This window comes from Labeo rohita, chromosome 24, assembly GCF_022985175.1.
Source record: "Labeo rohita strain BAU-BD-2019 chromosome 24, IGBB_LRoh.1.0, whole genome shotgun sequence".
Taxonomy (NCBI): Eukaryota; Metazoa; Chordata; class Actinopteri; order Cypriniformes; family Cyprinidae; genus Labeo; species Labeo rohita.
Window position 1 is genome coordinate 28756191 of NC_066892.1, and position 13660 is coordinate 28769850.

Genomic DNA, 13660 nt, shown 5'->3' on the forward strand with positions numbered 1-13660 from the left:
TAGATATTTAGTAAAATTCCTACTGTAAATATATGAAAACATAATTTTTGATTAGTAATATGCATTGCTAAGAACTTTATTTGGACAACTTTAAAGGCCATTTTCTCAATATTTTGATTTTTTTGCACCTTCAAATTCCATATATTTAAATAGCTGTATCTCGGCCAAATATTGTCCTATCCTAACAAACCATACATCATTGGAAAGGTTATTTATTTAGACTGTGTACAAATCTCAATTTCAAAAAATGTACCCTTATGACTGGTTTTGTGGTCCTGGGTCACATATTTTCTTAAAACTACACATTCTGAACTATGTTTTTGAATTATGTTTTGAAGCAGTGTATTGATAGTTAGTATGCTACACTTAAAATAGGGCACAATGTACTGTTAATTTGAACTGATTTGATTGTTTTTTTTTTTTTTTGTTCCTCTAACCTAAATTTAAAATGATGCATTGTATTTTGGTATGAGGTTACAACTTTACAGATAAAGTTCAGGCAGATAATTAGCAGTACCTTTTCCATTTTTCTAAATTTCTACGTTTTTAACTCATCAACAAGTGCCGGTATAAACTAATAACAAGGTGTTATCATAAATGACCAATTATTATTGAACAATTCCAACTAGCAGCTTAATTCACATATGTGTAATGCTTATTATTTCAGTCACAACTGATAAAAGTTGTCAAATAAATTATTAAAGTAGCTAAATTTGTTGCTAGGTGCTTTTGCTAAGTTGGCAACACTGAGGTCTTGTAATGCCTCCTTTAGCCGATAGTGGGCAGCAAAAACAACTTGCTCATCGCCCGTACCGTATAAATAGTCACCGGTCAGTTCTGACATGTCTGAATAATCATTCTTATTATTAATTTCATTTTTCAATTTCCGATTGTTAATTCAATATAAGTTGATAAGTCAGCTATTTGGTTATAAATTTATTATGAACAGCCCGCGGCAGCAGTGAAACGTACTAGCAGTGTCACGTGGTATTTGTTACTTTTTTCAACGCTGAACATGATGGACCAATCACAGTCTTCTGCGATCGCTGGAAAACAAAAAGCGGTTTATTGTTAAGTTTAATTTAGAAATGTGTGTCAGGTAAACGTCATTTGAACTTATATTTCAAACACCTTGCGTAAGACCAAGCCTTGAGATATAAAAGCGGTTCGATGCAGGATTCAGTTTTCTAAGCCGCCACGCTTTACGTGCAGAGATGACGTAGCAACCCGGAAGTAAACGGAAGCGTCATCCTCAGATGACAACACGAAACCAAACACTGTCATTTATTTATTTATCTCGATCATTCATGTTAGAAGGGCTTATTTAAAACCATGGCGCAAAAAATCAACGAAGCTCACGAACACATCGCTAAGGCTGAAAAATAGTAAGTAAAAGCTGCTGTAGAGACGAGAATGTTTACTGTAGTGGTTTTAAATGAACCTCCAGCTCATTGTTTATCATCGATACATAATGATTCAAATCTCTTTATACAAATGACACGGTTTGTACACATAATGACACACTTTTATAATGGAGAAATGCTTAAATGTCAAGTTCTAACGCGTGTTTACATGTTTAACTTGCTGTAGCCGTTCAAAATATCTGGTTTAGATAGTGAATGTATGTAAGTGAATGAAAGCACAGCAGCTGATCATGTGAATGTCTGATTAAATTCAGTTTAAAGACGAGCTTTATGAAGTGGAAGCCTGATTATGACAGTGCTGCCTCAGAATATGCTAAAGCAGGTGAGTGGAGCATATATTTTTATGTCCAGTGATCTCTATTTATTATTAGGATTAACCCCTTGAGATGTACCGTCTCGTTTTCGAGGGGGTCCCAGAACACAATGCAATACAATCGCAACATAAAACAAAACAGAACACACATTAACGATACATCTTTAAACAACACTAAACACAAACGATAATAATAATAAAAAAAGCACCACAAAATGATTAACTAGCCATTAAAAGCTACTAACAAATATACAACAAAACACCTAATGCAAAATACACTATACACTGATCAGTGGATCTAATACACAAAAGAAAAAACAAAAAAAACAACAGTACCATTTTCAATAATAACATGTACAAACCAAAGCAAACTGTGAAAACAAAATTTGCTTAAACATCTTAAATGATGTAATAGTTCGAATATACGCAGGTAAATTGTTCCAGTCAATAGGGGCTTTAAACATTAAAGCTTTTTTACCAATTGTTTTTTTAACACGAGGAACAAAGAAATAGGTCTGAACAGAAAGTCTAACTCGATAATTTGAAGAAAAAGGTACAAAATATTGTTGTAAATAACTAGGATAGTTAAAATAAATACATTTGAAAAGAAATAGAAGCCAATGAATATGTCGTCTTGTATGCAAAGATGGCCACTGGAGTGCATCACACATTATACAATGATGAGTATTAAAAGAACATCCCAAAACAAATCTGCAAAGTCTATTATATACTGTATTGAGTGGCGCAAGATCTAATTTTGATGCGGATTGATAAACAACATCACAATAATCAAAAATTGGAAGTATAAGTTGAGAAGCAAGTTTCTTACGAACACTATATGAAAAAACAATATCTAGATCGATGTAATGTACTAATTCCAAAATTAATTTTACGTAGAATATGATTAATATGTGATTAGAATGAAAGTTCAGAATCCAGCCATACTCCAAGGTATTTGATTGTATCAACTTTATGCAAAGAAGTACCGTCTTTACATGATATAACACAAGAATTACTTTTAGATTTAAGTTTCTGTTTAGAACCAAAAATCATAACATAAGACTTAGTTTTATTAAGTACTAATTTATTGTCCAAAAGCCAGTCTTGTAAAATATTAAAATCATACTGAAGAGATAACTGAATTTGTAAAATATCAGAGTTAGATACATATGTGACGGTGTCATCTGAGCTCATTTCTGATGATCTTTCTCTTTTCTTCTCCAGCTGTTGCTTTTAAAAATGCCAAGCAGCTGGAACAGGCCAAAGAGGCTTATTTGCAGGAGGCTGAAGCTCACACCAACAACAGATCGTATCCTTCCACTGCACTTACTGCTAGATTCGTTCTTTAGTCTGCCAGACATCATCTGCATTCATTTAATCTGAAAATGACACTGTCCTTGACTCTCTGCCCAGTCTTTTTCATGCTGCCAAGTGAGTATATTCATTTTGACTGCAGACGTCTGGTTAAACCGTGCCAATCGTTGTGTTTTTGTTTGCGTGTGAATGTGCTGCTTGTCATAAACACAAGTTTTTGTTTTCAGGGCCTTCGAGCAGGCAGGAATGATGCTGAAGGTGAGTGTATACACTGGTGTTCAAAAGTTTGGGGTCAGTAAGATTTTTAATGGTTTTTAAAGAAGACTCTTCTGCTCAGCAAGGCCACATTTATTGGATTAAAAAATACAGAAAAAAACAGTGAAATTGTGAAATGTTATTGCAATTTAAAATAGCTGTTTTGTATGTGAATATGTGCTTAACTGTAATTTATTTCTGTCATGCAAAGCTGAATTTTTAACATCATTACTTTAGTCTTCAGTGTCACGTGATCTTTTAGAAATCATTCTAATATGCTGATTTGCTGTTTATTTAACATTTGTGATTATTAGCAATGATGAAAACAGTTGTGCTGCTTAATATTTTGTTGAAACCTGTGATGCTAAAAAAATATTTAAAATATATTTATTTAAAAATAGAAATATTTTGTTACAGTATAAACTACTGTTAAACGTTTCTGGTCAGTACATTTTTATTCTTTGTTTAAAAAAAGAAAAAAAAAAACTTTAAAATTAAGTTAAATTAAGTTAAATTAATAAAAAGTGATAGCAAAGACTTTTGTTGTTAGAAAAGATTTCTCTTTTGAATAAATACTATTCTTTCAAAGACCAAAGAACCCTAAAAAAAGTATTAAAAGTTCCAAAAAATAAGTGAATAAATAAATTAAGCAGCACAACTGTTTCCAATATTGATAATTAATACATTTAGAATATTAGAATGATTTCTGAAGGATCATGTGACACTGAAGACTGGAGCAATGATGCTGAAAATTCAGCTGCGCATCACAACAATTAGGGCTGTCAACGATTAATCGCGATTAATCGCATACGAAATAAAAGTTTAAGTTTGCCTAATATATGTGTGTGTACTGTGTGCAATTATTATGTATATATAAATACACACAAATTAATGTGTATATATATGAGAAATATGTTATTAATATACAAAATGGTTTTATTTATATATAATATAAATTACATAAAAATTATAATAAATACATATGCTTGTAAATATTTCTTAAATATATACATGAATGTGTTTGTATTAATATATACATAATAATTATACACAGTACACACACATATAATAGGCAAACTCAAACTTTTATTTTGAATGCAATTAATCGTGATTAATCGTTGACAGCCCTACATTTAATTCATTTAATTTAATAAAACATTAAATTACATTTTTTTTTCTAAATAAATATATTTTATTAAATATTTACATACAAAACAACTATTTAAAATTGTAAGAATATTTTACAATTTTACTATTTTTACTGTATTTTCATTAAATAAATGCAGCTTTGATGAGCAGGAGAGACCCCTTGAAAAACATTAAAAATCTTACCGAATAATATGTAGGAGTATTTTTGTAAGACTTCTAAGTTATTAGTCAGTTATTGAATGCCTTGTTTTCAAAAATGCCTAATGGTGATTGAAAAAAAGCTCATTGTTGCATCTTAAATCTTCCTATATATATTGTCTTTCTCTTAGAATTTTATATAAATATGGTAGAAGATATATTTCTATTCAAATCAATGTGATAAACAAGTTAGGTCAAAAGTAATCCGAGAGTAGTCCGAGTATATTACCTCAAATAAATGAATAAAACGAATCTAATAGATTCCATTAAGAATGACAATTTTTGTCATGTCATTAAGAGACAACAATTTGTAAGTAATCTACCAAGCACTGTATATACACACCAGACTTGCATGTCTGTGCTTGTATATATAACAATATAGACTGTCTTTAAGGAGATTACATGTTTTGAGCACAAAATAAGAACATTGTTCTAAAAGCAAACATTCTCCTCAAGTTTCTAAGAAATGCATATAGGTTGAAACAGCATGATGACATGTGAACTGTCTTTAAAACACAGGACATGCAGAGATTACCTGAGGCGGTGCAGTACATAGAGAAGGCCAGCATGATGTACGTGGAGAACGGCACTCCAGACACCGCCGCCATGGCCCTCGACAGAGCCGGAAAGTGTGTGCATCGCAGATCTGCTTACACTGTCACATTCATACAGGATCAGAGCCGATGTCAGACCTGTAAGAAGTTAACATTTGTCCCGTTCCTTACAGGTTGATCGAACCTCTGGATTTGGCGAAAGCTGTTCATCTGTACCAGCAGGCAGCAGGAGTGTTTGAGGTTAGTAACAGCTCCACCAGTCACAGCTCACATACGTCCATTATGACCAATTACAAACACGCATGTCATTTTTGTTTTCTCAGAACGAGGAACGACTACGGCAAGCAGTGGAGCTCATTGGCAAAGCATCGAGACTTCTTGTTAGGCAGCAAAAGTAATTGTTGCTTGAATGTTTGGGAGGATTATTTATTCATTTTTCTATTAGTTTAATACAAGATGAATGATGCTTATTCCAGGTTTGATGAGGCTGCTGCATCCCTTCAGAAAGAGAAGAACATGTATAAAGAAATAGAAAACTATCCCACGTGTTTTAAGGTGTGTTGTTATTACTGAGATTTAAAGCTTTTGCGGTTACAGGTGCATTGCTGAACATAACTCTGAACGTGTGTCTGTGCTCAGAAAACAATCGCACAAGTGCTGGTGCATCTGCACAGAGGGGACTACGTGGCGGCAGAGAAGTGTGTGCGGGAGAGCTACAGCATCCCAGGATTCAGCGGGAGTGAAGACTGCGTGGCCATGGAGCAGCTTCTGCAGGGTTACGATGAGCAGGATGAGGAGCAGGTGTCTCGCGTCTGCAGCTCACCGCTGCTCAAATACATGGACAACGATGTGAGTCTCCCAGCATGCATCTGTCCATGTGTGGCAGTTTCCATGAATAGAGTACAAAGAATGTGAATAGAGTCTTATGTTTGCTCTCTTTTTTTAAAGACAACACTTCAAGTGAAAACCAGTTAAAAAATTGAAGAACAAAAGTTTACCATTATGAAAAATGCACAAAAATTCTACATCTGATTAATTGCAATACATTAAGACTATTGTTTTATATTACCAGATTTCTGAAATATTGTTTTAATATGCAAATGAGGCATTGTCTGATTAAATATGCACTAATTTGCGTACCTTTCCAGAACAGGAATTTTAAGATTGGATAATGCCAGGACTTTGGACTTCTCTTTTTATCACTCCATAAATCAAAAAATACTGTCAACAGACAAAAAAAGGAACAAACCAATCAGTAAAACATATATAGTAAAACAAAAAATGAATACTTTTATTAAAGGTGATGATAAATAATGTTACAAAAAATTTCTATTTCAGATAAATGCTGTAATTCTGAACTTTCTATTCATCAAAGAAGCCTGAAAAAATTCTACTCAGCTCTTTTCGACATAATAATAATTAATGTTTTTTTTGAACATCAAATCAGAATATTAGAATGATTTCTGAAGGATCATGTGACGAGTAATGACGCTAAAAATTCAGCTTTGAAATTAGGAATAAATTACATTTTAAAATATATTTAAATATAAAATAGTTATTTTAAATGGTAAAAATATTTCAAAATTTTACTGTTTTTGCTGTAATTTGGATCAAATAAATGCAGGCTTGGTGAGCAGAAGAGACTTCTTAAAAAAAAAAACACTAGTCTGAAAGAAGATAATATGGGAAGAAAATCTCAAAATTGCACATAAGAAAGCACATAAACCAAGGTTATCATATTTTTATTTAATATTAAACACATTGTCAAAATTACTTTACTTTTTTTTTTTTTTTTTTTCCCCAAGTTTAAATTGATGTTTAGGTTAGTCTTTCTAATATGTTCATTGTCTCCTACTTGTTTCACTCACCTTTTCAAGAACTTGGCAGGTATGACATCAACACTATTTGCACATTACAGTAGTTTTAGAGGAAGTCTGTTGCACCTCGACTCCAGTTTTCCACCCTTCAGTAGTTTATTTCCCTTTAGTCCCTCTATAATTCATCTTTTCAGTGCTTACAATTTAAACAGGCTGTTGTGCTTCTTTATCTGTAAGACATCAGTCTGTAAATGATTTCTTTTATGTTTTTATATTGGGTTGTCATTAAATTCACATGCTTTACTTCAATCAGTCATCAGGGCAGGCCGACTGCATGCTGAATACTGAAAATATGTTGATATGTAAATGCAAACTGTTAATGAACTCATGAAATCAGTACCATACAAGAGCTGGTTTTTATTCAGCATTTGAGCACACTGATGTGTATTCTCGCTTGTTCTCCAGTATGCGAAGCTTGCCATCAGCCTGAAAGTGCCTGGAGGAGGGAAGAAGAAACCCACTGCCGCCGCTGCCAGCGGAGATTCAGGTGTGAGTGCCGCAGCCGCTGCGCCGGAGGAAGAGGAGGATGAGTATGCTGGAGGCCTCTGCTAGAGCTCTACCAAACATATTCCACATCTGCTGCCTGAGACTCCTCCGTGAAGATGCAAGCACGATCCCTAAATATCATATTCCTGTACTGGAGGTGTTTGTGTTTTAAGATGCTTTCAGAACTGTTGAGGAGAGAAAAAGTCATCTGGAGAAAAAAAAAAAATCTTCTTTACGACACTCATGCAAGGCCTTACATGTAAGCAGCACGTTTATTCAACGACATCCTCTATCAAGTATGCATATTTATTTAGGTTTGCCTTCCTAAACCTGAACTCCCCAAACTCATGATGTTAAAATGAAAATGTGTATTCTAAAGAGTTTTCAGGGAGAGCCATATGAAAGCTTGTTTCTGCCATGAGATAAAATAAATTAAGGCGATTTTGTTTTTTTGTTTTTTTAATCTTGCAGTTCAGACTATATAATTTCAGAGTTGCAATATGCAAATGCAAAATAGCAATAAACTTGCATTTTTGAGAAGAACTTTGTGCCATAGTTGCATTTTTTTTTTTTTTTTTTTTTTTGTGGTGGGAATAAAAGGACTTAGATGTAAAATTTAAAATTCTGAAGAAAAAAACTCAGAAGTGATGTAAACTCAATTCCATAAAATAAAATAAAAAATAGATAATTAAATCTGTGAGGGGAAAAAAATAAAGATTAATTTTAGATTAAAAAATTTGCAATTACCTTTTATTTTTTTTATTGCATGGTGGAAACAAGCATTCATAAACCCAAAACTGAATTGTTTTAAGTAACAGTAACAATTGTTTAAGTAAGTTTTAAGGAGCTCAGTCTTTATATGTACAGTATTTCAAACATTTGGAGTAGTGCTGGAATACTACACAATTCATCATTTTAAATTATACACTAGCATTTGAATATTCTTTATGCTGGAAATTAAATAACAGTGCCTGCCTTACCAAAAAAGGGAATGTATTTACTGTACATTGTGTTTGTAGTTTCAGTATTGTTTAAACTTATTCCATTCATTCTTGACTCAAATTAGTCAGCAGAAAATCAAGCAGGATGCTGCAGACAAATGCATGAAATGCCTTAAGATTATCTGAACATGAGAAACTTGGTTTATTTTAAGGTGTGCTTTGAAATTGCAGGGAACAATTTCTGTTAATAATGAATTTGCATGATTTCAGAACACCACTGAATAAAGAGAATCTGTGATTTTGCATATTTTAGACCTGTGTTTCTGTAGACTTCTTACGCATACAAAACCGCCATTTAAATGTATGTAACAAAACCTAAAAAGTGCAACAGACAATAGTTGGTTTCCAGAATGTGCTTTATGCTCATGATATTGATCCACAATCACACGATTGTCAGTAAAGGATCGTCCCGTGAGCGGATACTCTTCCTGAGAACCCTTCAAGTCCTCCGTTCAAGCCTAAAAATCAAGCTAGGATAGATCATCGTTTTAATGTCATGTCGTTTAATGAACCCGAGCACTTCTGGGTCCAGTTTTCTCTGAAGAAAAAGTGGCTAGTGTTCAGTCACTGTCTCCTTTGTTCAAGTTTACGGCCAGCTACCAGGACAGTATATTGCACGACGCGCGATTACGAAGCTCCCGTTCGAGGCTCCCGACAGACAGGTGGTGCTAGAGCGCATCAACGCCTCAATTCCTGATCTGATGCTTCGGTACAGCTGTTTCACCTGTAGGTCACATTGTAGCAGGCGGTTGAACCTCTCGCGACGAGTTTGTTTCTGTCTCAGTCTTAACGCCGCATTTCTGTGGGAAGCAGCATCCTTCTTTGGGATCTTTGGATTTCAGGCAATCCCAGCAGGCTCATTTGGTTTTCTCCCGTGTCCATTTGATCATGGTCTCTGGTGAGCGGTAAAGGAAGATGAGTTTGGCGTACAGGTCCTCCTCCAGCTCCAGCTCGCCGGTTTCCCGCACGAGGAAGATGTCGGTGCAGAGTTTGAGGATGCGGTCGACGCACGGAAGCTCTTCGAACATGATGGAGTGCGAGATGCCGCTGAAGAACTCGCGGACGAATTTCCCGATCACCAGCACCACGGATGCGTAGAGGCCCATGATACTGCAAGAGATGAAATGAGGTGTTACTTATATCTCTATCCGCGATTACAAAATAGCTGCAAGCAGCAATTAAGGGCCAGTGAGTAATTAAAGTCTTCTTAAGATGATTTTAGACAGAATGGTTGAAAAATCATAAATAAATCAGTAGTATTTTGATTTATTGGTTTATGATTTTTGACCAATAGGTGGTGCTGTTATCATTGATGTGGTGTGGTCAGTGTGAGGTGACAGTGGCACAAGTAAAGTTTGACGTGAATATACCAAAGCTTTACAGAGATACAGCCTCAAATGCAGTTTGGCGTTGTGCCGTCAAATTCGTTGATGTGGTAAAAGAAAACCATTCCACCTATCGACATGAAATCCATACATTTTTGCTGCCGTGGTCTGAAGATGCTTTGACTCGAATTTGGTGAAAATCGGACCAGTGGTCCAGTTCAAGAAGGTAGGAGTTCAAAATGGCGAAAAGGTTTTTTCAGAAAAGGAAAATTATTTGTTAATTATTAAAAGTTCTTATGAAATTTCATTTATTTGACCACAATGTGAAGGCTGCCCTAAAACTTTTTGAGTACCATCAAGGCATGATGCCGAAGATGTATACTGGATTTCATGAGGATTCACCAATGTGTTTGCAAAATATAGAATATTACAACAAAATAATTGGGATTGGTTTGACTCTGTATGTCGCACTGAATCTTAAAAGACAAGTCTTGTGATTTTTGGGCAGTCGGTTCAGAAGTTATAAGCAAAAACAGCATTTTTCATATCTTCTGACCACTAGGTGGTGCTGTGCTGAAACTGCAGAAAGTCTGAGGTCATGGCTATTAAAATACGCACCAAGTTTGGTTTGAATACACTTAAGCGTTGTGTAGATATAGCCTCATGACAATTTTGGTGCGCTCTTCATCAAATTCATTCACGCGTTATTCGAGAACGGTTTGACTAATCAACTTGAATTCCGTAATTTTTTGCCAGAGCACGCCAAAATTGTCATTAGGTTATATCTACACACCAATTCAGCGTATTGAGACCAAACTTGGTGTGTGTTAAGTTAACCATGACCTGAGGGTACCTGCATAGTTTTCAGCACAGCACCACCTAGTGGTCAGAAGATATGAAAAATACAGTTTTTGATTATAACTTCTGAACCGATTGCCCAAAAATCACAATACTGAGTCAAACCAACCCCAGTTTTGACTTTTGTTCACTGTGGCGTGATCTCAGTTCAATTCGTTCACATGTTATTCGAGAACGGAGACTAAACTTGAATTCCAAAACTTTTTGCCAGAGCAGGCCAAAATTGTTGTGAGGCTACATCTACACAACGCTTCGGCGTATTGAGACCAAACTTGGCGTGTGTTTTTATAACCATGACCTAGGAGTACCTGCATGGTTTCAGCACAGCACCACCTAGTGGTCAGGAGATACGAAAAATGCTGTTTTTGATTTTAACTTCTGAACCGATTGGCCAAAAACCTTCAATTACAAGACTTGCCTTTTTAGATTCAGTGCAACACACTGTCAAACCAACCTGAATTTTGACTTGTGGATTGTTAATAACTTTCAAATGGTAAAAGTTATATTTTATCCCATCTGATTCCTTGGCTCATGCTGAGCTGAACGCATAACAAAGTGTATGATTTTTTTTTGGATTTTCACCAAAATTGTATGCGTTTGTCTCAGCATAAGCCAAGAAATCAGAGGAAAAAAAAATTGCTTCTAGACCTTATCATTCAAAAGTTTTTAACAAATCAAACTTTTGTCAAAATTTGAGCTGTTGGTGGTGCTAGAGGGTTAACTGCTATGGTTAATGTTGACACTGTCCTCTATCTGTGTGCTGAATTTCATAACTGTCCCGCTAGCGGTTCTATGGGCTGCCATAGTAAAAGTGCATTATTACTTGTTGACACATTTACGTTGCCGAACACAACGTAAAATTAACAAAATGTTTTTTTTTTTCGTCTTTTTTTTTGGTGACCATGCATTATTGGCTATGTATGACAAATGCACATCTAACATTGCATAATATGGTGAATATGGTTCACTAGATATTAAAAAAATAAATAAAAATAAAAATAAATGAATAAATAAAAGAAAGAAAAAGAAATATTCCACAAAATTCAGAAAATTACCAGCACAAAACATGTCATTTTACAAAAAAAAAAAAAAAGGATGTATCTTGATACTTGATGACGTCACTGCACGCTCAGAGATGTTTTGGACGGTATCCCGTGACTCACCCATAACCTGCCAGGAAGCCCAGGCTGGGAGGACTGACTTTATCACTGAAGACGTACAGCTGCAGTCCCGCTTCTCTCTTCTTCTCCAGCTTTGACTCGGATCTCATCTGGATCTTCCCGGCCGACGGCTGGTCCACGATCCACCACTCCTGAATGTCCTCACTGCCGTTATGCGTCCTCTCCAAGTCCAGCTGGATGCTCTTATAACCGTCATCTGCCACAAAGGGTTTGATGATATGCATGAGTTACAGGTGACGTCAATATTCATGTAGAGAAGTCAAATGGATTCTGCATTACCTGTATAAAGCTGATCTATCGGTTTGGCGTTTGAGTCACTCGGTGCTCGAATGAAGCAGGGAAATACTTGCTCTATGACCCTGTGAATGACAAAAAAAAAACTGTAAACATACTAACATCAATATAAGTATAAAATGCATCATTTATATGTTGAATTTGTACGTACACAGGTTTATTTCTGGTTCCGTTGAGTAACGCTATCAGCTCTTGTCTAGTGTTCATGTCAAGATACGTGATGTGTTTGTCCACTGCAAATTCAGCCTTTGCTCCCAGACTCAGATTCCTGCACAAGAAAGAAGTAAATTGATCAAAAGTGATAGTAAAGATTTCTAGATCTTGAAAATTTTGAACTTTCTATTCATTAATCAGAAATATTTATTGAGCAGCAAATCAGCATATTAGAATGATTTCTGAAGGATCATGTGACACTGAAGACTGCAGTAATGATGCTGAAAATTCAGCTTTTCATCACCACAATAAATTACATTTTAACAGATATTCACTTAAAAAAACAGCTGTTTTGAATTAACTAATATTATTTCACAATTTTGCTGTTTTTACTGCATTTTTGATCAAATAAATGCAGCTATAGTGAGCAGAAGAGACTTACAGACCACAAATATGAATACTGTAATCATAGTACACCTAAAAGTGAAACGGCCACTGTACCTCTGGATGCTCCAGTACATGGTAACAGGAAACTGGTCCTCTTTGCTCAGGACGTCCATCAGGTTCTTCCTGCTGGGAGGGCTGATGGTCCAGAGAGAGTTCGAGCTTCCTTCCAGCTCAGCCACAGTCACGTCCTCCGCTGTATAGGCCTCCAAAAACTGCAGTGCACTCTGGTAAAGAGATTGTACTAGTCTTAACAAAACCCAACAACTAAAGAGTGGAGTTTCTAAAACGAGATGCTTGATCATTGACTGAGAGCGACTTACAGGAATGTGTCTGTATGAATTCATGAAGCTTTTGAAATCTCTGTCAGTGACGTCCTTCAGCTGATTCTGCTGCGCACTCATCGTGAAGATGGGCTAGAAAGCACAGACAAAACAGAGATATACCATTTAATTTTGACTTTATTATATGTAAATAAATGTGCAATCTATGCTACTGAATTTGAGGGGGAAAGCACCTCTCAAGCAGTTCAACCATGTGTGAAACCAGTAATTATGCAAGGTACTAAACACTGGTGATTTATAGCTGTTTTCATCATATCCAGTGACCTTCAGAAACTGTTGATTCTGGACAAAAATATTTGCAACCTGGAAGACTTTGCTGTTTTTATGTTTACTAATGTTTGTTCGTGTAAGGCAGGTATTCACAAACATTTACATTTCAATATATTTACTGGAAATATCTCTGAGGAAGTTAATATGTCAGTCATTTAACATCACATTTGTTACACGCTTGTTAATTAATGGTCACATTTACATGAAGGTAACAAAATAT

General features: G+C 35.3%; 2 protein-coding genes across 5 annotated transcripts in view; one reads left to right on the forward strand and one right to left on the reverse strand.

The window, feature by feature from the left end:
• Positions 1-1233: 1233 nt before the first annotated feature.
• On the forward strand, positions 1234-8823 carry napga (N-ethylmaleimide-sensitive factor attachment protein, gamma a). The gene is made up of 11 exons (XM_051098090.1): positions 1234-1385; positions 1679-1746; positions 2962-3046; positions 3151-3168; positions 3279-3309; positions 5173-5282; positions 5381-5447; positions 5531-5601; positions 5684-5762; positions 5847-6056; positions 7490-8823. The coding sequence occupies exons 1-11, from the start codon at positions 1333-1335 to the stop codon at positions 7634-7636; spliced, it is 939 nt and encodes a 312-aa protein (XP_050954047.1). The 5' UTR covers positions 1234-1332; the 3' UTR covers positions 7637-8823.
• Positions 8824-8890: 67 nt separating this feature from the next.
• LOC127155691 (piezo-type mechanosensitive ion channel component 2) overlaps positions 8891-13660 on the reverse strand; it is a 154343-nt gene continuing 149573 nt past the window's right edge. For all 4 annotated transcript variants that reach the window (XM_051098089.1, XM_051098088.1, XM_051098087.1 and 1 more), the window contains 6 exons: positions 13150-13242; positions 12884-13053; positions 12381-12497; positions 12215-12294; positions 11918-12131; positions 8891-9681 (listed from right to left, as the gene is read on the reverse strand). In XM_051098089.1, the coding sequence (XP_050954046.1) occupies positions 9429-9681; positions 11918-12131; positions 12215-12294; positions 12381-12497; positions 12884-13053; positions 13150-13242 (927 nt within the window). In that variant the 3' untranslated portion in view covers positions 8891-9428. The remainder of the gene's footprint in view (positions 9682-11917; positions 12132-12214; positions 12295-12380; positions 12498-12883; positions 13054-13149; positions 13243-13660) is intronic.

Bases quoted from the DNA above. Each gene is read 5' to 3' on its own strand.
- napga (XM_051098090.1), top strand. From the start codon at position 1,333: ATGGCGCAAAAAATCAACGAAGCTCACGAACACATCGCTAAGGCTGAA. The intron at 1,747-2,961 runs GTGAGTGGAGCA...TTTCTTCTCCAG, and splicing joins CTCAGAATATGCTAAAGCAG to CTGTTGCTTTTAAAAATGCC. The intron at 5,602-5,683 runs GTAATTGTTGCT...TGCTTATTCCAG, and splicing joins CTTCTTGTTAGGCAGCAAAA to GTTTGATGAGGCTGCTGCAT.